We start from the raw sequence: 27,662 nt of genomic DNA on the forward strand, positions 1-27,662 counted from the left end.
TCAAATATCAGTTTCAATAGAAATTTTCGAAGTATTTCTAATTAATGGCAGACTTGGAGGCATTAAATGCTTATTAGACTTGCAATCGGACGACACATACGCAATGTTTCGTTGAGGACTCTTATTGTGCAACCGATGACTGGCAGACATCGATGGCGGCGGTGGCGGAGGAGGTATGAAACCATCGATTTGTTCGTAATCTTTGATATCTAAATTATTATGTCTCGACTCCATATTACCTGTACTTTGTTTGACTAAATTCATATCGTTTTGGTGTGTCTTAGGTATGTAACAGTCCTCGGGATACGGCGTCTCATTGCTCTCCCTATCGATACTACTTTGTTGTGACAGTGATTTTCTTCTAAGTTAAGAATAATATTATTAAACCAATTGTTCAAATAAGTCCTTATTTTATTATACCGTTTGCATAATGTAATGGTGACGACAATCATTATAATTATGATTAAAATAAAGGCAACCAATGCTGAGATATAAACGGCGCGTAATAAATGTCCTAAAAGTTTATTTTTAAAAAATATGTTATCAAAGACACTAATAAAACTAAAAGTTAATAATATAATTTGATAATACCATCAAAATGTGAATTTAAAACGTGACAATTGGTTAAATTTGTCATTTCTTTACAAATTGTTGTCAGATTGATATGTTTGACAGGATTTTCAGTTAAAAGGCCTGAATCGCCTGAATTTACATTATCATCACTGGAATTGGTCTCATCTGAACTAATAGTTGACTGTGTTGTCGGTTCGTTGACCAGTTCACCCGGAACTGAAATTTCGACATAAAATTAACACAAAAAAAATAATATATAATTTTCAACGTATCTTATAGTCGTTTATTTAACATACCCGTAGAACAGGGTCGGGAATCACCATATGATGGACAGGCACATATGTAACCTTTAAATTTATACATTTTTTAAATACAATTTTACAAATTTTTACGAAAACATTGGAAAATATGTCCGAACCTTGAGGTCTGAAAAGGCATAGATGACTACAAGCGCCGTTATGAACGCTGCAAGGATTGGCACCAGTTTGCCGACTGAGAGCCATAGATTTGATTTCGACTAATTTATCAATATTATCACAGATAGTCTCGTGGTCAGCACCGGTCACTTTATTTGCCCGTTCAATGGCTTTTGTGTTCGAGTCGGACCAATAAATATATTGATCCAATACAGTCAGTCCACAAGGATTGGCAATATCTTTGATGACAACATTGCGATACTTTCCTTCCAGATCTGCACTCTCTATGCGATCCAACTGAGAGTCAGTCCAAAAGATACGCCGATTCTCCAGATCTATGGTTATTCCAGCAATCCTTCCCAAGTCTGTTAGGATTACTTTACGACTACTTCCATCTAAATAAGCTATAAAAATGGATAATAAATTTATTTTGTAATATTTTTAATACGGTTTTATATAATACTCTACTAAAACAGTTGACAAACCTCTTTCAATTTTAGACACCGATCCGGAATCGGCCCAAAACAGAAAACCCAACGATGGATACAATGCCAGTGCAATGGGATTATCTAAATCTAAGTCAATGATGACTTTACGATAGGATCCATCACTTCTGGACACTTCAATTATGTTACGTCTGGTGTCACTCCAGTAGAGATTCTTTGCGATCCAATCGAATGCAAGACTATATGGTTCCGACACATCTTTGGCGACAAGTATTTGAGCATTAGTTCCGTCAAAATCAAAGGATCGGATTTGAGATAAGGCGAGATCCGAGTGATAGATCTTCTTATTTAAAAAGTCATAATCTATTGCCACAGAATCGTGTATATTGAGCGCTGTTATGTAAACATCACTATAGTCTTCTGTGTCCAATGATATGCGACGAAGACTTGTCTTTGTGGTCACCAATAGTTGACGCGTTAGATCTAATGGAAACAATGAAGATGTTATGTTAACATCAAATTAATTAATAACTTAAAAAGATTGAATAATTAATAAAGATTTCGGTGGACACTAACTGGGATTACAAGTTCTTTCGTCGTTATAGAGTACCATTCCTGTGGGACACAGACATGAGTAGCCTTTGGCACTGTTTCTAAGGCAGAGGTGAGAACAGCCGCCGTTATTGATTTGGCACATATTGTGTATGATATGCGTGTCGTTGGCTAACGTGTTGACAGCTCTCAGATCCACCAAATTATTCAAACCTTTAATTATGATCTCAGCTTTTCCTTCATTGCCATCAATATTAATCCGATGTATGGCTCGAGTCTCCCAATCTGTCCAATAAATGTTATCTTCGATAACCGCCACTCCATAAGGTGCCGGCACATCGGTAACTAATGTTTGCCTATTGACACCATTAATATCTGCCATCTCTATGGTGTGCGTCTTAGAGTCGGCCCAAATGAACCGACCCTTACGTGTAATGGTTATACCGTTAGGCCAACCGAGTCTTTCACTAACAATAACAGCTCGTCGACCGCCATCCATGTCTGCTCTTTCGATTCTAACCTGTGATCCCCAATCAGCCCAAATCATATGACCTGTAAAATGATTGACTGCTATTGCACGGGGAGAGTCTAGTTCATGCCATATGAGAACCCGACGATCAGAACCGTCTAAATTGGATACTTCGATCTTTTTGCGACCGGCATCGGTCCAGTAAAGCATTTTACCGACGTTGTCTACTGCTAGTCCATTGACATCATGCAGACCAATATCGATGACAACTTCAACATTTCCGGTAACAATATTTGCTCTGTATATCTTTTGCTCTTTGATATCGGACCAGAAGATAGTATTATTCTCGATGTGAATGTCAACAATGATAGCATTAGAGGGCTGTTGGTTCAGTTGAATGACAACATCTGCAAAATATGGCACTTGTAGTGAAATTCGTCGAATAGTGTTCCTAACGGCGACCACTAAATATTTTTGCATATCAGAGGCACATGTTTTGCTATCGTTGCCAAGTATGACACCCGTTGGACACGAGCACCGATAGCCCGATGAGGACGGAGATAAAAGGCACAAATGACTGCAACCCGCGTTTGAGCAAACATTGCGGACATCACTCTTTGCGGCAGTGAATTCATTGTCGAATATCTGGATTCCCATTAATTGGTCCAATCCTGAGATAATTGTCTTCCGGTGTTCGCCACTTAATTTGTGCGAACTTTCTATGGACTTGAGCTCCAGGTCTGTCCAATAAATATAATTCTTGTGCACAACCATACCGTACGGATGTTTGATGTTTCTTGAGATTAATATCTGACGGTGTGAACCATCTATTTGTTTCATAAAAAAATATATAAATTATACTTTTAAAGTGTAATACATTTAAAGTCTTACCGAATTCAGAAAACTCGATACGTCTGAGTCCGGCATCACTCCAATAGATCTTCTTTTCTTTGGAATCAATGGTCAACCCGTGAGGATAAGTCAAGTTTGCAAAGTGAATGACCCGTCTTTGAGTGCCATCCATACCGGATCTCTCGATTCTGGCGTTAACTTTATCCCATTGACTCCAAAACATGAGTGCACTGTTAGGATCCACCACTATATCTCTTGGTTGATCCAGTAAATCCCAAATAAGCAGTGAACGCATTGAACCATCCATTTTGGCCACTTCTATTGTATTACGGCTGGTATCGACCCAATAGATATTTCTAGCCGCCCAGTCCACAGCCAAACCTGATGGTGACTCAATAGATGCCGATATTATGGTTTGTTGACCCATACCATTCCAAAGGCCACGATTTATGGTCTTATTTGTGACGTCAGACCAGAAGATTGATGCAGATTCTGGATCACAATCTATAGCCACAACACTATTGATGTCTTTGAGTGGTAGGACTACATCAATGGTTTCATCCGCTGGACATTCAACACAAATCATACGGATATCTGAACGACGGGTAAACACCAGAAACGTGTCGGCAATTTCGCTGCAAGTCTTGCCGTTTAGAAAATCCCGCAAATGATAGCCGTTAGGACAGGCGCACCGGTAACTGATATTATTTGGCAAACATATATGACTGCATTCATTACCAGCGCACTGATTAAGGACATCTGGCTGTCGTAATGGATGTAAAATTGTGACATCCATTGGGAAATGGAGTTTATTGTGTACTATCGTCACGTTCTTGCCGTTGAGCTTACTGGCCATTAGTATTGATTTTGTCTATAAAATGCAATTATAATTATCGTAATTACTATAATCAGTAAATGACTAAATAATTTGATCTTTAAATAACTAATCAATAGAAGACCAGACCTGTACGTCAGTCCAGTATAGGTTGTCCTCAAACATAGTTATGGCAAACGGATGCTGTAATTCGCCTGAAAATAATTGAATCAAAGTTATTGTACCGTTTGTTTCATTTGTTAATGATTTCTTAGTCTACCGTCAACTACTCGTCTCCTATCAGTTCCGTCTAAATTAGAGCACTCAATGACATGATGTTTGGCGTCAACCCAATAGAGTCGATTGGATGGATGGTCTATAGTGAGGCCATTGGGCCAGAACAGCGACGTCTCAACAATAGCTATACGACCCGTTCCGTCCATGAATGCCCTTTCAATTCTAGGCTGTTGTCCCCAATCGGTCCAAATAATAGTTGAATCTCCCGGATTGGTCACTATAGCTCTGGGCTTTTCTATACCCTTCCAAAAGAGTACTTTCCTCATCATTCCGTCAAAGTTTGCGAACTCTATTCTCGAAGTTCCCGAATCAGTCCAATAGATTCTTTGTTGGACCCAATCGACCGCAATTCCGCCGGCGCTTATGAGGCCACTGGAAATGATTGGCACCGGATTTGAGCCGTTGAATGAAACCTTTGATATGGTATCAGATGTAATGTCGGACCAAAATATAAGATCCAATTCATAGTGATAGTCAATAGCGACGGCATTTTGTAGAGAACCTATTAGTGATATATATTCTGATTTATCTAATGATACTTTGCGTATATCTAATCTATTGGCAAATATGATGATGGGTTCGGGTCCCAGTGCTTTGCATCGGTGTCTATCGGCACGCATTTTGTAACCTTTGGCGCAATAACACTGGAAACCGGGCACAGAGTTTTCGCATCGTTGCGAACAAATCAGTTCACTTTGAGAGCACTCGTCCACATCCATACACGACCGGCCGTCTTCACCCATTTGATAGCCTTCTTTGCAGGCACAGTGATGGCCATTGATTGTGGCAATGCATAGGTGCTGACACGGAAAGCCATCCTCTCGACACGGCGTACCCGATGAACACGTCCCGTTTAGATCCTCATCAGAACCATCGGGACAATTGGGCGCACCGTTGCAAACATTCATTTGGCTAATACAGGTGCCATCAGTGCACTTAAAGTTACCGGTAGAGCATTCACTCCGTACACCACAACCATCTTCATCGGAATTATCACTACAGTCGACGTCTCCATCGCATCGCCATTGGATTGATATACAGCGACCACTTCGGCACCGGAACTCTTCAGATGTGCATAATTTGGACGCTATTAGCCATTGGGATAAAGGATGGGATGGTTAGGAAAAATTCATATTTAATAATATTTTATTTGCAAATTACTAAATAAAAACATTTATAGCCTTCTTTTTAGTGATAAATTGTTTAATAATAAATTAAATTTAAATATTAAAAATTCATTAATAATTTTTTAATAATTGAATATTTATTGTTATATAAAAATTAAGTAAATATTAAATTTGATAATATATATTAAAATTATATATTTGTTGAACATTTTTAATTAAATAATGTTTTTTTTTATGTTGAGTAGACTTCTATTGAGAACTTCTACTATAAATATGTTTTAAAAATGCAATTCAATTAATTTGTCTATTTGTAATAATAATGATTTTCAAATATTTACAAAATATATCAATAATTTGAAGGTTACTGTCATTAATAGGTATGTCATTATTATTAGTAGTCTTTCCTTTATATAATTTATTAGTTATTTTAGTGTAAAGTACATTCACATATTACACTGTATTTATAGTAACACATTTGTCTATATTTTTTTTTGCCAAATAATAATAATACAATTTATTTGCAAATTGAGTTTATTTTGATGTTAACCTCATTAATGTTATACAACCAAAAACATTGTCTGCTTGTTATCCATTGAGTCCTCTATTATATCATTGAATAATTGGTATACAATATTGAGTTGCATTATGTGTTATAACAAGTATTACTATTAATACTGTACTTCACTACTATTTTTTTCCATTAATAGACTTATTAATGTTGAAATAATACCGACCATTCAAATCAAATTATTAACACATAAAAGCATTATTTGTACAATTTTTTTGTCGGTTATTATTTGGACTTAAAAAACAACAAAAATCTTAAATTAAATATTAAGATGTTTTTGTATATTAGAGTTTTCAATCAAACAAAAAAAGTTATATATAGATAGATATATCATACATGAATCAATTGATTTATCTTTTTTATGGACACAAAATGAAAAATAGTAATAAAAAAGAAAATGAATGGTTATATTCTGTGGATTTCTTAATAGAAAAGATAATTATATGGCCTATAGTTTGTCGCAAATTAAAAGGAAAGTATAACAAAAAAAAAATAAAATAATAATAAATGGTTTAGCGATTCCTTACGGCAATTAAGTTCGTCCGACTTGTCTTCACAGTCGGCGTCTCCGTCGCACTTCCAGTCGATATTAATGCATTGGCCATCAGTGCACCGATACTCTGAGGAACGACATTCAACTCTTCCCTCTGGAGTACAATTGCAAATAATAATAATGATAAGCACCAGTATTGTAAATCTATGAGTTCCCAAATGGTTTGGGAATCATGCATTTGGTTACAACAACCGTACGGTACATAAACTAAAACATATATAGTATATAATATAAAAGGTTGTCTCTATTTTATCATTTCATTTGACATTAAAAGATAAATATCAATTGAGTCGTTCAATAATAAGAGGTCTCCAATGACTCTGACATATAATACATACCACACTTGGACTCATCAGACCAGTCGCCGCAATCGTTATCTCCATCGCAATGATAGGATTCACTAATGCAGCGACCATTACGGCACCGGTATTGAGTTGACGGACAAGAGATGTGATCGATTGGCACCAATTCACACTCTAATTCGTCGGACGCGTCCGTACAGTCGGTTTCACCGTCGCAATGAAAAGACATCGACACACAACCGCCTGAATGACATCTGAACTCCGATGCAGCGCACGGCCGACCCATACACTCTTCATCAGATCCATCGCCACAATCATCAGTTCCATCGCATACCCAGTCGTTTCGGACACACCTTTCATTGGTGCACTTGAACTCTCTATCGGCGGCACAATCTCTTGGAGTACAATCACTTTCATCCGACTTATCGATGCAATCAGTGTCTCCGTCACAGTACCACGTCTTGAGTATACACTGACCGGAGGAACAGGTGAAGTGTTCACTCGAACAAACTGGAAGTGCTTATGTGATAGATAAACAAAAATAATATATTTACTTAAATTTAATAAACTTTATTGCTTTTTGTTATTAAAATATGTTTTAATAAAAATTAAAAATAAATATTTATTTGGTCTCAATGTTATAATAAACTTATTCAAAGGTCCAAAAATTGTGCAAAAATTTAGGTTAAAATTAATATTTACATATAATTTTTTTGAACATTTCAAAAATCAATATTATTTTAGTTTACCAAATATTACATTTATATATAAATAGTCATTTAAAATCATTTAACATTTTTAGATATTCACTATCTATTAAACAGTTTACTGTTAGGCAATAATGTAATAGTATTGTATGATAACTATTATTATGATGTCTTTTTTTAATGCAAAATCAATGTTTTATATTTTATATTTAAATTTTTGTTTAACAATTATGACATTTGTTTGTAAGTGTAGATTCATTAATTTTTAAAAAAATTTATGATAAGCAACATAAAATTTGTGAATAATTATAATCTATAATTATATTGTCTATTAAATGATTTATATATATATATATATATTAGCCTCAATACCCATAGAGATATGCCTGTTTGACGGTCAGTGCCAAAACCATTGTCAACGTTATGGTTATAATAAAGGTTTTTGTCAGACAAAGTGGTCGTCAAGAGTATCAAACATTCAGCGACAGTGCAATTGCTATGAATGCGATCAATTAAAATGTATGGACTATTGCTATAAACATAACTGGAAATACTCGGGCTGTATGTGCCATAATATGCTGATACCCGGGGGTCCACTCTATGGTCTTTATAATAAACATAATCTCAATGATTGTTCCGATAAAAACATGTTTTGTGAATGTGCCAAATAAATTAACATTACTTTAATTAAATTACTTTAATATATTAATTAATTAAATTAATAAAAAATTATATCAATATATAGTTTAGTATTTCTTTTAAAAGAAAATTTGTTTTAACATCCAATTAGTAAATAAAGATGACTAATTAAAATGAAAAATTATAATTAATTTTTTAATACTGTATTTATAAGTTTAAAAATTAGTAAATTGTTAAGCTTAAGGTTTAATAGTTTAATATTGAATTAACGGCAAGTATAATAATTTTTATATTTTCAATAAATTAAAATCGTTGACCTATTTTATAATATATTTATATACTTAGGGGTGATACACATATTACTTTCGCATTTTTAAAGAAATCTAGACCCCTCCCTCCCTATATTAAGAAATAAAATAATAAATGCCTTATAAATTATGACGGCTTTAAGTTTGATATCAATTAATTCACTTTTAAAATATTGCAAAAACTAAAACTGTTTCTATTCAGAAGTCATATATTCATTCAAACCGTTTTTATCAAAAGATTAACTTAAACTAAAAATTAATCCTTAAATTATTTAAATGCAAACGTTCTTAAGCAGTCTACCCCCTCTCCCCTTGTTTGCAAAAGTTTGCTTTGGTCGAAACCCCTTCCCCCAAAGTGCGAACGTAATATGTGAACCAACCCTTAAAGATATAACAAAAATAATAATAATAGTATTATGATATTACAATTTATAGTTATTACATATTAAAGCCGATTATAAGATTTGTATTAATTTTAAACTACAATACACACTATTATGACATAATATACATATAAACATATGTTTGTGTTTAATTTTTTTAATATAAGGCTCAAATAAAATAATTTGTAATATTATATATATATTAAAAGCTAAATAAATAATTAAAAATAATTATATTAAAATTTAAAAAATATAAAATAACTGATATCATATTATAATAAAAAATAAAAATTATTATAATTATAATTTCAATAACATTAATACTGTTGTATTAAAAATATATAGTAATGTGGAAACATTAACTTAAATTTGTCTTTTTATAAAAAGATTTGTTTTCATAAAATATTAAATAATTTATAGAGTTTGTTATATAAATTATGTTTGTTAACAATTTATTATTTATTTATTTTTTCAAATGATATAATTTAGTTTCTATTAGCTATTGGAAAAATACTATTGTATCTATAGTTTGCATTTCACTCAATATATTATATATTTTATATAATCTTCAATGACTTATGGAGTGCTCCTTAAAACTTGAGTTTTGTGTTGTGTTTTGTTTTTATATATCATATCGAAAATAAAAAAAAAATATTGACGTTTAAGTGTTTTAACATATGATATATCATCGTGAAGTCCACTTTCAGACACATTATATATATAAATATATATATATATATATATATATTGTTATAGTTATTGTGTTATTCACTGTATATAATACCAAACCCCAAGAGTGTGTGCATATAATGTGTGCACATCTCCGGACAATATAATAATAATAATAATAATTTATTTTGATTTATATATGACAACAATTTTCATTTAGAAATACATTTATATAAATATTTTTAAAAAATTTAAAGTTAACATTTTGTTTTTGTTATTTTTGAAAATTTCATTTAATATATTATTTACAAATAGAGTTTTTTAATTTGATTTTATTGAATTTATAAATAAAATTAGTCTAATGTAATATTTTTTAATTAATTATTTGTATAAATTTAAACTAAATAAGTATATTAAAAAATATCTTAAATGATAAAATATAAAAAAGTTAATGTTTAAACTTAATGTATTTTTAAAAAAATGAAAACTAACTTAAACATTAGTACATTATATTTATTATAATAAATAATTTCTGTAAATTACTGTATAAACATATGATTATTCTTAGGTTTCAAATGTTTTAATATATAAGTTATATAACCAATAAAAGTAATGATAAATACATTTTAAAGTATATTATCAATACTGGAAATACTTTTTATGTGAATCTCTATTTATCTCATGGATTAAGTGATTAAATTTGATAAATCTATAGTAAAGATGTTTTTAAAATAAAAAAATCACCATGGCAAAATTATATGTTAAATTCACCTGTTTTTAAGTTCATTATGTCATACATAAGAGATTTATTTGATAAGTAAATATTAAATGTTTAAATACATTAATCACTTAACGTTATACGGCTTTGATTTGAAATCTCTAAAAGTTTTATACAAAATATTTTTTTATAACAAATAAAATTTAATATTAATAAAAATATATGACTTAATAAATCATATTTAGATAAAAAGTTAATATACTGTATTTATTATTATAATACATAGTAATAATGGTATTGAATAATATTATAGTGTATAAGTTTTTATTTAACTGAAAAAAACTGTTTGTTATGTATAAATAATGGGATCAAACCAAAGATCTTGTAAATATATAAATGGTTGATAAACGGTATTATTGCTAATAGCAAGTAATTATAATTTATTATTACATTTTACTGTCCTTTTTCTTGTTTAATTCATTCAACACTTGAATATAAACTTATTTTTCTTTTTGTTGAAAGAGAGAGAGAGAGAGAGAGAGAGAGAGAGAGATAGGCGTCAAAAAAGAATAGACAATGTTTGACACTAAGGCTTTAAAGAAGTTAAATATTAACGATCGGGAAGTGTAGCCAAAAAAATATATATACCGTATATACTGTACTATATATTTATAAATAAATGCGACTTTTGTGTGAAAATGAAAAATATTTTGATGGCATTAAAGGTATATACAGTTTATAAAGACAGACAAATACATTGTCTGGCAATGCCATCCAAATCCCAGATTTCATATAAAGTATATTATGAAATATTTATTTAAAAAATAAACTAAACCTAAACAACAAAAATATAGTATAAAAGTATTTTAATGTACTTTAATAGCGCTGTGTTTTTGATGGCATAAAAAATTTGCAATTAAACCATAATCTTATAGCTTATGGTCAGTGATGTTGTCATACGGATTGCATGAAAATGTATTGAAAATGTTTTCATAAAAATAATATAAACACTATATGTTATAAATATTAATAAAATTTTGAATTAAATCAATAAAAAAAAGTTTGTAAGTCGTTATTATTTTAAATAAATCGCAATTTTTATCATATATTTTTATGAAAATATTTTTTAAATATTTCATTGATAACATTAATATAATATGAATAAATTAATGTTTCATTTTTCAAAATATATTTTCTCATATATATAAAAAATAAAGAATTTTTAATATTAATGCTATACATAATTATTTTTAATATTACTTTTAAAACATTGAATTTAAAAGACTTCATGAATAAAATGGATAGATGTTTGGTATTAATGTTGAATAATGCATTTATATCCACAGTTTAATCTAATAATCCCTGAATATATTTTTACAAGTTTATGATCAAAATAAAGCTTATATTCATATGGATTATATTTAAGACTTTAAAGTGTTATGTAATAATATTAATTTTTTTATTTACTTATGAAAAATGTGTTTAAATTTATTGATAATATAGTATTATAAAATACAATAAATTTTTTAATATTTATTTTTATCCTATAGTTTTCTCGATAGTAAAATACTGAAATCAAAACAATTTTTTTTCTAATATAATTTGTTTGTATATAATTTTAATATATAAAATTTTTTAATATTTCAAATATTTCTACATAAATATATGAAATAAAATATTGTTGAAATAGATTTCAGTAGAAATACAAATATGAAATTGAAATAAAAGACATTTTAGATTTTAATAAAAATGATAAAACAAAAAAAAATATATATTTGAGTGTTTTTGAAAGCAAAATACGATTGCGTTATGAATTTTAAAACATTACATGATTTGAATTTAACACTAATTTTTTGTTTTGTTTTTTGGAGCAGTTTTTCAGTTATATATAAAAATAAATTACATGTCTCTATAAATAATACTAAATTTTATTTTTTAATTTTTTGTTGTTGTGTTTTCTTACTTTATTATTAGATAGATATAAAACATGAAAAATCAAACAAAATCAAAATATATTTATATGTTACTATAATATATATTTGATTGTGTCTTACAAATATTTACCAAATATCGTAATATATTAATAATTTATTTGATTTTATGTTTATATTATTTTTTCACTAAATCAATAAAAAATATAACTTTTGTTGAATTGCAGAATCAAATATTATTTTTTATTTTGTCAGATATTTTTAAAAAATCGTCAATAACAATTTTGTATATATCTATGTAATAATAAATTTTATACTATAATATAGTTTAAAATTTAATAATATAAAAATATACGTTTATTTAGTGTCTCAGACTAAAGAAATAAAGAAATGCTTTTAATTTAAATAAATTTATGATTATGAATATTTAGCTTAATATTATTTATTTATACTGTATTAGATCAAACTTTTAAATTATATAAATATAATTTTCTAAAACTATACTAAAAACCCTACAAATAAGTTTTAGATTAGATTTTAAATAATAATTTTTATTTAAAATTAGTGATCAATTAATTCTAAACATATTATTAATGTTAAAAAATACCTAAATTACTTAAAATATGTAGAAATAGTATATTTCTTTATGTTGTTTGAAACTCATACTTTATTTGCAAATACAAATCTATTAGACATATTTAGTCTAAGATAATAAAATTTTTAATAATACATATGAATTACAGTATAAAACGGTATAAATATTTATTTAAAAAAGTGGTGCCAAATATAAAAATTGAAATAAAAACATATTCAAATATAATAGCAAAAATACAGAAAAAAATATTGATCGTAATATAACAAAGTTTAACACGTTTTATAAAATATATACTAAATTTTTTTTCATTGAATAAAATTACTCGATATATATATATACAAAAAAATTGTTATCAAGTGAATGGCAAGTGATTGTATCGATGAATAAATCAATCAAAATATGCATCAAATAAAGTCATCTCTCATAGAATTATATTCAATATATTAGATTCAATACTATTTGAATAAAAATTTTGTTTTTTGATAAAATCTAACAAAATTGTGTCAAATTGTTGTGTCAGTTGATGTATCATATTCTAAGATATATAATTTATCAAAGTATTGTTTAACATTAAACAATAAATATAATATATAAATAATTTTAATTAAAAAATCAAAATTCATATAAAATCAGTGAAAATGATAGAAAGCATTGCCAGAAACAAAAATGGCGTAAATGACTCCTATGTCTAATAAAGTACACTTTTAATCAATATTATAATTCTCACCAATTCATTAGTACACATACACACACATACACACACAAATACACACACACATACACACACACATACACACACACATACACACACATACACACACATACACACACATACACACACATACACACACATACACACACATACACACACATACACACACATACACACACATACACACACACACACACACACACACACACACACACACACACATACACACATAGACACACACATACACACATACATACACACATACACTCGTATAGATTTCAGTAACAAAACTTTTTCAAAGTTTGTTTGATAATTTATTTTGAGATGACTTAATACTGTATAATAACATCAATTATAACATTTTAAAGTTTTAATAAATTTTTCGAAAATAAAAATTATCAACCAATTTGCATTATTTATGAGAAAATTTTTAATCATATCTATTTATATGTTTATACTAATTATAATAAAATAAATATAATTATAAAGTAATCCTATGAGAAATAAATACATTAAACTTATAATTATATAATACATATATTTTTGCTAATTTCTTGTTATGCTTTATTCAAATTAATCATAAAATTTAATATACATCTCATAAATAGATATATTTTATATAAAATATATGTATACTGTATACAGTGTACATAACTATACTATAATACTATATAACTTATATTACGGGTATATTTATAATAATAGTAAAGTATATTAAAGTCGAGCCAAAAATCATCATTTCTTTAGGATTTTATTTTTATATATAAATATATTTATTTTTTTTGAAAAAATCAATTCAATTCTTATGAGATTTTTGAGCAAAAGTTCAATTTATCTAAAAGTAAAGTTTCTCGTTGTCTATACTTGTATTATAAATATCACAAATAGATATACAGTTTATATTAGTGGGTATATGTGTTGATGGGTTATAGTTTACTACAGTATATATTTGATGGAAAATTTCTTTATCACTAAAACTTTAGTCTTTCTCTATTGAGAGTTAAATATCAAAAATTTTTATAATATATTATGTATAGAAAAATTACAATTATATTTTTGATATATCAAAAAATTTTACGATCAAAACATAAACATAATAGTTTGTAAATTCTGTATTTATAATACAAAAATTAAATTTTATATTTAATTTATGTCTATATTAATTGTTATATTTACGTATATTAATATTAGTGTAACTTACAAAATAATAATAATTATTATTATTATTTAGTTTAAATTTCAGATGTAATATTAAATAAAAAATTATTTTAAAAAATTATATTTTTGATTTTAATGCTGACCATTAAATTTTTGAATATATATTTCAATTGACTTTACAAAATAAATAATCAATTTATTTATATTTTATCAAATGAATTAAAAAAAAGTCAACCATTATATGATTTTTTTTTATTTCAATTAGTTTTCCTATATTTTTATTTTGTGTATAATATAATTAGCCCTAAAATTGGTCTCAATTTTATTCATCGACTCATTAACTCTAGTCATTGTTAAATCACTGATAGGCATATCCTATATAAAAAACGGAGTTTCCTTCCAAAAATTTAACAACAAAAAGATATACTCTCTCTCTCTCTCTCTATATATATATATATATATATATATATATATAATTTTTGTTGTCACAGTTGGCTAACTATGACTATACGGTAGGAATATTGGTCGACTTGACCGTCTAGACCAACAAATTTATTTATGGGTATCACTTAAATCAAAATCATTTTTAATCTACAATTAATTTAGATATATATAATTTCTTATATAAAATAAGTCTATTACAATCAAATTATACTATCAATAAAAACAATTAATTTCGACTAATTTTTGTGTAACATTCTTATGAATATCTACCTTCCCCTCCCCTCCCCTCCCCTCCACTCCTTTCCCCCTAAAAACCCTTTTCCGGTTCTTATGTTTTTGTGGTAAATCCTAGCTATTACTATATAAAACAAAAATTATAGTGAAAAGTATTATTGTGTCAAATGTGAACAACTTTTGCTTTTTTATACTTTATTTCAGTCTCTTATCTCTTGTTTCAGTTATATGAAACTCCAAATGTTGTGATGTTGTTGTTGTTGTGTTGTGTTATTGTAACGGTTTATGGACTTAAAATTCCGATCAAATGGTCCAAAACGTGATGGACTTTAAGTCTCTCTCTTGTAAATTGCATACAAGCATAACAATGGTCTCTCAAAAATAACTGATCCATCCATTGGCTACTATTACCTCTCTCTCTCTCTCTCTTTCTTTCTTTCTTTTTGTCTAATATTTTACAATTGATGGCGAGAGAGAGAGAGATAGATAGATAGAGAGAGAGAGAGAGAGAGAGAGAGAGAGAGAGAGAGAGAGAGAGAGAGAGAGAGAGAGAGAGAGAGAGAGAGAGAGAGAGAGAGAGAGAGTAAAACTGTTTTAAAAATGGGACACAAATTGGTAGTGTAAATGCAAAATTGAATGTAATTTTAAAGTTAGAATATCAATAAATAGAGTCAACAAATTTATACGATATATAACATACTGTAATTTTATAGTATAGTTACTATACTATAGTACAATATATAATGTTTCTTATTGTTAAAGCAATGCACTTTGAATATTGTGTGACAAATGTAACAAAAAAATATGTAACAAAAATAATTGAATTTTACTCAATGCTTATAAAATATACATATTTTGTTAGCAAAAAAATAAGTCAAAAATTGTATTAAATATACTGTATTTGTAAGTACAGTGTGTGTCATCTCTATCACGTGTGTAAGCATTTTGTGTAAATTTAAACCATTTTTTGTGTAAGTATTAATAATTGATAAAAATTTCCAAAATATTTTACACTAAATTAAAGTGAAATTCAATATTATTTGTTAGCAAAAAAAAATATCCTATTTTTAAATATAACTTAAATTTAAAATCATCTATTAATATATAATTATTTTTTTAAAAAAATTAATAAATTATATAAAAAAGTTATTATTTGGAAAAATTCAAAACATTTTTTAAGTTACAAAAAATAAAAATAAATTTAGATTTTAATCTAAATGACACTAAAAAATAGATTTAAAATTTCAAGACATACCACATCCCATCTCATCGGACGAGTCGTGACAATCGACGTCTCCATCGCATCTCCATCTCAACGGAATACACGTGCAATTAGTGGCCACCGATGACGATATGAACTCACTGTCCAAATGATGTGCTTTTTTGCTGTCATTACTGATACCGAAACCACAGGCAAACGTTTCGGGGCCGCAGTGTTTGCACGGAGTCTCCAATAATGTATATCCTATGGCATGAAATACAAAATATTTGTTAAATTATTTGGGTATAAAAAAATTGGTAAATATTTTATTATTTTTAAAAAATGATATACAGTATTAGCAAATAGATTTTAATTGTTTAATTTATTTGTACATTATATAAAAAATGTGTCATATGTTCAACAAAATAGTTTTCAATATTATTAACATAGAAATATATATTTTGTAATAAATATTTTGTAATATTAATAGTAAAAAATATCAATAAATAATGTCTAAAATATTTAGACCACTAATAGCAATGATTGCAATAGTATTACATATAGTGAATGATTGAGTTGTAGGCACGTGTCATAAGCTTTCAATTAAAGAATAGTTTTAATTACAAATTAAATATTATAATTGTTTTATTATTAGCTAAATTTAGTTATTAATTTGTAAAATAATTGGTTTCTGATAACTAATCCGGTAAAAAAAATCCCGAATAGTGATGGTAGCCCAGACCTCCCTGAGTCCCCCCATACCACTCATATACCTCTCCGATCTCCTCAATTCGAGATATTCGACTTAAAAGTTTTTTTTGACGTTATTTATGCATATGATAAATGATTTCAATGTATTTTTAGTACTAATAACATCTGAAAACAAAATACCAATAAGTCATTTGGTATTCGAGATATTCGACTTTAAAGTCGAAATTATATGTTATTTATAAATGATATATGATTTAAATAATATTTTTAATGATGAGCTTTATACTAAAATGAAATTTAATTTTTTGAGAAACTATTTAATATCTTTTATTTTTAAATTGTAATTATAATGAAAATAATACGATAATTTCTATAAAAAAAGTTATATAATAAATTAAATAAAAAAGTAATACAATAATATGAATAAAAATTGATAAAATAATTGCGATAAAAACATTTATAATATTTGAGAATGACAAAAATTTAATTGATGCATTAAAGATACTTTTAGCTTTAATTCTAGAGGTTTTTTTTTATTAAATCGTCAACATTTTATGCAGTTACGCAATTCATGTATAATTTTCTTGTTTTATAAAAAAAAGAAATTTAAAAAAATGTTTTCAGATATATTATTAGTATAAAAAAATACATTGAAATCATGTATCATATGCATAAATAACGTCAATTAAAAAATTTCGACTTTCGACTTTTAAGTCGAATATCTCGAATTGCGGAGATCGGAGAGGTATATGAGTGGTATGGGGGGACTCAGGGAGGTCTGGGCTACCATCACTATTCGGGATTTTTTTACCGGATTAGTTATCAGAAACCATTTTATTATATAATAGTCTGTAATATTATATGTATAGACATATATGCGATACGTTTTTTATGCATATATTTTGTATTATTATTGTGTGATAACGTCACACATAGGCTTAACAGTGCTTTACTATTACAAAATATTTATTACAAAATATATATTTCTATGTTTATATGATATCTATATTTACTTACATTATGTGTTTATTATTTATTTTTAAATAATAAAAAGTAATTATAAAATTATTCTGATTCTAAAATGCAGTGTAATTATTGTTATAATAAATATTTAATATTTATATATTTAACGTATAATAAAAACATATTAATTGTACTGGTTGTTTTATAATTTATATCATTTAGTATAGCATTTAAATAAATAATTTAATTGCAGTTTGTTTTATAGTTTTTATAATATTACTGTTAGGAAAAAGTTTCGGACAGAATATTTGTATTATATTTATTATAAACAATTGGATTATTTCAATCTTTTTAAATATTTTTTAAAATCTTTATATTTTCATTGATTATCACTTATATTATTATATTACAATTAATACTTATATATCTTTTTTAATATAATTTCAAAAACAACTATAAACGTAATTTCTCTTTTTTAAGAATAATTATTAATTGTATTTATTTTAAAATTTTCATAAATAATACTCCAAGTATATGAATTATAATTAAATAAAAATATTTTTATTAATTTATCTGGATCATGTGATTTTCATTGTTTTTTTGTAAATTATAAAGTTCTAGAGATTTAAATCACTAAATTTGTATCCTTATAAATATTATTACAATTTAAAATATTTTTTTTTATAAGATTGAATAAATCAATTTTTGAATACAAGAAGAAAACAGTTATATAAAGAAGCAATTTATAGATTTTAATGATTATAAAAATTTAGTAAACATTATAAACGAATAAAACATTAAAGTCTTATTATAAAAATATATATAATTTAATAGATGTTGTCGTTTACACAGTAAATCATAAGAAGTTATTATAATAATATTATACAGACATATAGTCTCTCTCTCTCTCTCTCTCTCTCTCTCTCTCTCTCTCTCTCTCTCTCTCTCTCTCTCTCTTTCTAACCCACTCACTCACTCACTTAGTAAATGCTTGTCTCAGTCGACTAATTTCTAGACCGGTATTTCATTGTTAATGGTATCACTTCCTGAGTGACCAAAAAAAAAATCTGATATATAGTTTATATGGCTTTATTCATATTAGAAATAGAAAATGGATAAACTTTATTATCCGATCCGATCCTATCATTTAAGTTAAAATCAATGCAATTCTTAGACTGATTTTAAACAATCGAAACAAATATAAATTTTTCATATTTTAGATAAAAACAAATTTTAATCTTTTAATATAAATAGATTTAAGTATATTAATTAATAATTATTATAAAATTATTGAACATTTATTTAAATAATAATAACTTATTTTGTTTTCATTTATTTTAATTAAAGCCTATTTACACATTTGAATATCAATAAATACATTTTATCAAATTTATATAAAAATTAAAATTTGTTTAACATTATAAATACATGTGATGTCTTGGCTACTGTTAGTTTTCATTGATTACTTAATATTTTTAAAAAACAAAAATAACTATAAGTTTTTGATAAAAAAAATTTGTGATAAACCGATCCTATAATACTATCCGATTGTTTTCGATCTCTAATTCATATAGCAATCAATGGCAATGACATCAAACATAATAATGCTTTCAATGGAGACATGAGTTAAAGTAAAAAACATAAAGAATTGACTATTTTTTCATATAAAATATGATTTCGTGTGCCTTTTTCGTAGTATTATTATTATTATTAATATTATTTTATTTATATAGATATAGATATTTCTGTATATACTGTACAGTGATATATAACTAAAACAAAACATGAAAATAATTAAAACAAAAATTATATGAAAAATAATTAATATCTGCTTTCAGCACTAAAACATAAATCTAATATTATATTAAAACTAATAGTTGTAATAATATTGACTGCAATTTGTTATTATTGCTATTTATGTGTATATGTGTGAGTGTGAGTGTGTTTTTATTTGTATAATGAATTTAGTTATAAATTGTTACTTATGTTTTATATTTTATTTTTTGTTTCACACAAAAGCTAACAAAACTCAAGTGAAAAATTCCTTATCGTTTATTTGGTAATAAAAATTGGTTCACAATATTTTGTTTGACATAAAATACAATCTCATATATAATATTTAACATTTACAGTACAGTTTATATGCTATAGTTTATACTATATTTGCTACTGTACTACAGTCTATAGTATAGACTCTATACAATATTTGTCTTATATACACAACTATGATATACTGTACTATTGGTTGTTAATATATATAAATTATATAAATATAAATATATATATATATATATATCTGTAGAGATATATTAAATTTTTGTTTTTATATATTTCTTTTTTCATTTAAAATAAAAAAATAAAAACACATCAATTTTGAATTCAATCATCATTTTGAAGAATCCTTGAGCCATAAAAACATTAAACATTAAATGATTTAAAAAAAAATTCTCTAAAAATGTGGGGTTTTGTGTGTAAGCCATCAAAACAGTTAAAATTAGAAATAAAATTTTAATAAAAGAATATAATATTTTATTAGTCTTTACAAATAGAAACAAATGTAATATTCATTGTATACAATAGTATAAACAAATAATATTTAAAAATTAGAGAAATTTTTTGTGTAATATTAATGAGCTATTTTATGGTTATATTTATATAGATTATATGTACCGTAGATTTTAAAAGAGCATTAGAAAAGTTATTGTCCATATTGTCATCTATTTTGGCAATTATTTTATTTTATTTGTTATATTACTTAAAATTAAACCCTAATTTGCATTTCATTTGCAAAACTATTTAAAGGCATTAATTTAATTTACACACCAAAAAACAATTTAACACATTTTGCTTATAATCAAAAATACTATTAGTTTTAATTATGTTAATTTGTGTAAATGTTTTGCGGAAATGTTTTATGTGTGTCTTATTTAAATTGTCCGACAATTACAGCAAATTATAGCAACAATTTTTATTTGAAACGTTGAGTTTAATTAATTTTTTTATGTTTACTATTCTCACAGATAAAGAAATTTACATAAATATTGTTATATTAATCTTTGTATAGAAAACACAATTATACTATTTATATAATACTATATATGCTGTATATTATATCTTTTACAAAAAAAACAAAATAATAGCCAGTTATGTTCACAATTGAAAACTACGGTATTATTATTATTATTATTGAAACCAAAAGTATGATATAAAATGACTCAACAGTTTGGATGTTAAACATAATGATAAGTGTTGTGTAAAAAAAGAGATGCATTATATTTATTATATAATATGATAGCATATAAAATATCGATAGAAAATAAAATAAAAACTAAAATAAAAGTTGTTTGTATTAAAATATGTATGAATTACACAAAATTGGTTTCAATGAATGTTGTCGTCAATGAAGTCAAGTGTTTCAAAATGCTTATCATAAATAGTGAATACATATTGCAATAGTACTGTAGAATATATAATGCATACTAGAACTCCAAAAATAAATTTTTTTTAAACCAAACCGAAACATATATTTGAAAAATTTCAGATATAATTAGTAAATATCTGTATGACTTATTTAAAATTTAATATTAATAAACCAATTAATAATCTGGTTAATTCAGGATACGATAATTTTATATTTTTAATTTTAAGGATACTAAATATAATAATGAAATATACAGTTATATAATTTATACAAAAAAACTATTTAATTATAAATATTAAAGATGAAATTATTGTATAAATTAATTACATCAACAATTTAGCAACTTTTTAGTAATTTTAATTATATTTTTTAAATTTAATTAATTTAAATATTTCAAAGCATAAATTTATAGTTATAAATGAAATATTTTATTATATTGTGTTTTATTACAGTTTATTTCGATTTCTGATTTGTTGTCAATAAAATTATATTTCAAATAAAAATAATAATAATAATAATAAAACCGAAATCGAGATTTAAAACTTTAAACCGAAACCGAATGTAACGTTTCTGATGTCACAGGCTTTAAGTCAAAGCATACCCACCATATCGTTACACTACCAGTGCTTTGGAGTTGTTTGTTAAACACTATAAATGAGTTGATTTGAGACAGGAATGCATCTTATGAATTGCATGTATGGATAATTGATATCGATTTCTTATCTAATAAACATATACACTCACACACACACACACACACACACACACATATATATATATATATATATATATATATATATATATACATAAAAACTAATAAAACAAGTATTTTGTGCCTTTTATGCCTAACTGTTTCAATGTAGATATGGTTTAGTTAACTATGTATTGTATTTTTAGGCATCACTTGTTTGCTACTTAAACACATTTTCCCAATCGATTTGCAATTTACACCCCTTTTTCCCACTATTTTCCTTAAGTTCATATAAAATACATTATACTTAATCTAATATAAAAGAGAGATTTTTAGCCAAACAATATGTTAAACAAAAATTTTATGATACATTTATTTCATCGTTTTAAAATTGTTGTGCTATTAATATATAATAGCATATGTGATCATAAAATGATTGTTTTTTGATCTTAACTAATAATTTGTATTTTGTAATCATATTAAATATAAATACAAATGTATTGTCAGAACTATTGACGAGACTATTGGATAAAAACATATGTTTTGACAAAAGATTTTATATTTTCTTAGAAAGATTAGCGGCAAAAATAAATTGCTTTTTGACACCAAAGGTTATATACAGTATAAAAACAATGTATTTTTGATATATACTTTATGCTTGGATTGTGAAATATTTGATTAATTTTGGGATTAATGTCCAGTCAGCCGATGAATGTAAGAGAGAGAGAGAAAAAAAAGAGAAAAATTGAGTGGAAAGGGATAGAAAATATGGCTGTGCCAGTCAATCGTATATTTCATATGGTTTATGCTATTGTATATAATGAACTGTAATATGAATTTCTGATAACTCATAATATCGTATCATTTGCACTGTTGTAATGGCGTTTGCGTTCATTTTTTACTGTATTTTCGGATTAACCTCAAACTTCTTAGCGCACGGGGAGGTCTTTTCTCAGATAAATGTATTTTATAGATACGGTGTTTACTAGTAGTGTATATAAGGTATAGTATATTGCTATCACTAAGTGAGTTATGCACTGCTTTTTACATACAATTTTCGGTGCCAAAGAAGAAATGACATCATTTATATGATCCCAATTCCTCTCTCTCTCTCTCTCTCTCTCTCTCTCTCTCTCTCTCTCTCTTTCTTTCTTTCTCTTTTCTCTCCCGTTTCTAAGTTAACGTCACCTTTAAAAAGTTAAAAGTGATGATCGATTGAATACATGTCTAACACATACACAGCTATTGAAAAATGTTGTTTTGTTATTCAAAAATATTTGTGACATATTTGGCACAACCTTACTATTTAGGCATAACTATCATAAACATAGTGTTCATACATATAGTTATATATTTAATATCACAGGATCTCAGTCCTTGTCTTATGCCATAAGAATTGTGTGATATTTTGTTTACTGAAATATTAGATATTATTTTTGTTATATAAGACAATGGCCTCAATGGACATTAATATGGATTTATATTTATAAATATAAGTCTAGATATAAAGTTATAGTACAATACAATACAGACATACATATTGTAAGTCATTTGTTGCAATGAATAACAATAAGTTTAGTGAGTTTTGTCACCAAAAAATGTAATAAACTTTTATAAAAATCTTTTTTATGTGTTTCATACAAATTGTGTTTATAGTAGGACTGGTTTGAAACTAAAACATTAATATCATTTTACTTTTGGTTTTAGGTTTATATTAGCAAACAGAAAACGGGTCAGACATCCAATGACATCAATAATATGTCACTAAAGAGAGTGCTATTAAACCATACACTCCTTTACTATATTGATATCACTTATGCTTTATTATATATACAGTACTTTATATGGAGTAGTAGTTGTGTACACATAAGAAATATGTGCAAACTTTTAAAGCCCATTATTAATTAACATTTTAATGGACTAAATACATAATAAATACTGTATATTGAGTATAGTTTATAATGTGTGTACAAACATAACTCTATTTTATAAATATACAAAAGAGAGAGAGAGAGAGAGAGAGAGAGAGAGAGAGAGAGAGAGAGTAGTCTATCATTTATGTCAAAAGCGAATGCAAATTATAAGACACACACACACACAGTGAAAAATTTTGTATTTGTGTGTGTGATAGTAGTAGTAGTAGTAGTAGTAGTAGTAGTAGTCTATTGAGACATGAGATTGGCAGTTGGAAGTCTATATTTTAATTGTCATCCCTGTCCTCCCTGTTCTCTCTGTTCATTCTCTAGTGATTTTGTTGATATATCTCAGTATTATTATTAATTCAATTCTCAAATGAAAAATTGCATTTATTTTGAAATGTGAAAAAAGCATACATAAAAATTTTAAATAAATTTTTATATAATATAAATAAATATATGATATAAAACTACATTATTATGAAATGTTTATTGAATACAATTTATTTTGTTTTTTTAATATAGTAAATGTTTGATAGGAAATCATATTTTTTGTTTTACATTTTTTGTTGTATCACAAAAATTACTATTTGAATTATTTTTGGTAAATATATTAAAATTTGGTAATATTATGCCATTACTTGACTTATCTACAGTATTGTATTATATATATTATACAATACTATTATTCAAATCAAAAATAAAAATCTATAAAAGTATAAGTAATAAAATAATATTTTTAAGAACTTTAATGAAAATGACATAACATTAATTTTATAAATTAAATTATATTTATTTAAAAATATAATAAAAATTTTTTAAAAACTCAGATAACAGATAAATTTTTTATTTTTATTATCTGTTTATGAAAATTATATTTACTGAATATCTGTAATTTAATGACTTTCTATAGTGATTTAAAATTTTCAAAAAAAAGAAAAAAATTATTATATTTTTATTAATATTATCATAGAATTCTTATTATGTTATATAATATGATTAAAAATATAATTTTGAATATAATAAAAAAGAGTTTATCATTAACTATAAATTAAATTACAATAAAAATAAATTTTCAAAAATTTTAATAGTTGTTTTGTACTATAAAACATTTTGTTATATTATATGAGTTATTATAAAGTAAAAATTATAATAATTCAATTTTCTGAAATTAATGTATATAATAATAATTAGTACAGTATATACTGTACATTCAATAAAACGTAATAATTAATAAAATTAAGAAAACATAATAATAGTAATAGTTTAATATTATTATAAAATTTTCATAAAATTTATTTAATTTATTTTTTATATATTTAATAAAATTTTGTATTGTACTTATAAAACTACTTTCGATTGAATATTTTATTTTCTAATAATGTTTGTCATCTATTATTATTATAAATTTATATACATACGAAAATTTTGTTACAAATTTAAGTGTAAATAAAAATTGAGGAAACATAGGATGACAAACAAAATCATATGCAAAACATTGAATATTCTACTGAAATACATATCACATGAAACATCAAAACTAATCATTTATTAAATCTATTGAAATTCATGCATATATTTTAAATTCAAGTTCCTCTCTCTCTCTCTCTCTCTCTCTCTCTCTCTCTTTCTCTCTCAGATTTCTAACATAAATAATGCAAAAGTCATGTTATTTAAATGCATTTCTATTGAGAAGTGAGAATATCTAATATAAGTACCATTAAATTTATTTAAGAGAAGTTTCAAACAAACATATACTCAGTAACACACACATCATAGATATTACTAATTTAAATATATTTTATATGCAAAAAATAAAGTATATGAAATTTTTTGTAATATTTGTGGCTAATGATAGACGTACTCTAGAAAGCAAGTGATGTCAGCAAATATATACAGTATATACTGTAATAATATTATAAATATATGAATTGTAATATTGCATAACTAGTAAAATATTATATACACTATAATGTTAACTTAACATAATTGAAATTAATTATAATTATCATAACCTATTAGTGCATTAATGTATTCAAATATACTCTATTATAATTTATTTAATATAGAAATTATTTTAGGCTAAATATATTTTAACAATATTGTAATGTACATAATAAGTAGCAAATGTTGTCTGTACTCAGAAAATTGTTAATAATTAAATAAACTACACTTTTGGCAAACATTATTTTGACGATTGGAAATTAATTTTATATTAGTTTTTTATTTCTCTCTCTCTCTCTCTCTCTCTCTCTTTCTTTCTCTTTTACTAACTTTCTTCAATTATCTGCTAAGTAACGAGTAATATACCGGTATATATATAAAGTATGTTTGCTTAATGTTTATGTTGTTTTACTAATATAAATAATATTTTCAATCTGACTCTCAGATTTCAATCATTTGTCAATAAATAGAAAATAATATTTGCTTTTAAATACAATATTTATAAGACAAGAGTTTGGAATTTTAGTCTTCAATTGTGTAATCGATATAACAGAAGATTTCAAATTAAATGATTTTTTTGCAATTTATTTGTTATAACAAAAAATAATACATTTCTACTTTTTAGAAAACATTCCGCTACTAATATACAAATAATTAATAATTATTTGTTATTACTCAAAATTAATTATTTTGTTATTAATATTATATATATATATATATATACACACTAAGTTATAGTTTTTTTTAATAGTAAAACATAAATAAATTAATAAAAACTAAGTTAAATCTCAATTTTCCAACCATTAAATTTAGTTTCTCATTATTGATTAAACATTTATATACTGTTTTTAAATTTTAAATATATTACATTATACATATAATTTTTAATATTATACAAACATGCAATATATATATATATTTAAATTAAAGTATCATTGAATTATTTATATAATAAATTTTGGATTGCACATATACTGTGTTTAATATGTAAAACTATAATAAAAAAAATAAAAAACGATTTTTAATATAAACTACTTTTATTTAATATCAATAGTTCAAAGCATTTCAATACAGTAGTATTCAATTGTATTGAGTGACGACAAGTTTGATACACTTTTATATATAATATTAAGCCATTTGAATGACATGTTGATTAAAAATATGTATATTTGTGTTAAATAAAAGTTTAATTACAGTCTATATGTACTGTACTTTACTATAGCTATACTATAGCTAATGTCATTGCTGTAAAATATAAAGTGAATGACATAATGTTTGCCTACCTGTCCATACAATGGCTAAACAGTTGAATAATAGGAGCAAATTGTAAGCTCTAATCGTATGCGAT

General features: G+C 25.5%; 1 protein-coding gene across 1 annotated transcript; it reads right to left on the minus strand.

The window, feature by feature from the left end:
* LOC128960381 (low-density lipoprotein receptor-related protein 4-like) lies at window positions 1-27,662 on the minus strand. Its single transcript, XM_054306452.1, has 14 exons — window positions 27,598-27,662; window positions 16,723-16,932; window positions 7,006-7,488; window positions 6,642-6,761; window positions 4,403-5,506; window positions 4,273-4,337; window positions 3,348-4,179; window positions 2,012-3,283; window positions 1,475-1,918; window positions 992-1,393; window positions 870-920; window positions 592-789; window positions 421-514; window positions 1-361 (listed from the first exon to the last, which is right to left on the minus strand). The coding sequence occupies exons 2-14, from the start codon at window positions 16,730-16,732 to the stop codon at window positions 1-3; spliced, it is 5,436 nt and encodes a 1,811-aa protein (XP_054162427.1). The 5' UTR covers window positions 16,733-16,932; window positions 27,598-27,662.

Source organism: Oppia nitens, unplaced genomic scaffold (genome assembly GCF_028296485.1).
Source record: "Oppia nitens isolate AA-2021 unplaced genomic scaffold, nextdenovo-longstitch-racon4-pilon3 scaffold4_pilon_pilon_pilon, whole genome shotgun sequence".
Taxonomy (NCBI): Eukaryota; Metazoa; Arthropoda; class Arachnida; order Sarcoptiformes; family Oppiidae; genus Oppia; species Oppia nitens.

Excerpts from the sequence above, each read along its gene's own strand:
- LOC128960381 (XM_054306452.1), bottom strand. Across the intron at positions 3,284-3,347 it reads TATCGAGTTTTCTGAATTCG|ATGGTTCACACCGTCAGATA; the intron begins GTAAGACTTTAA and ends TGAAACAAATAG. Across the intron at positions 1,919-2,011 it reads CGAAAGAACTTGTAATCCCA|ATCTAACGCGTCAACTATTG; the intron begins GTTAGTGTCCAC and ends TGTTTCCATTAG.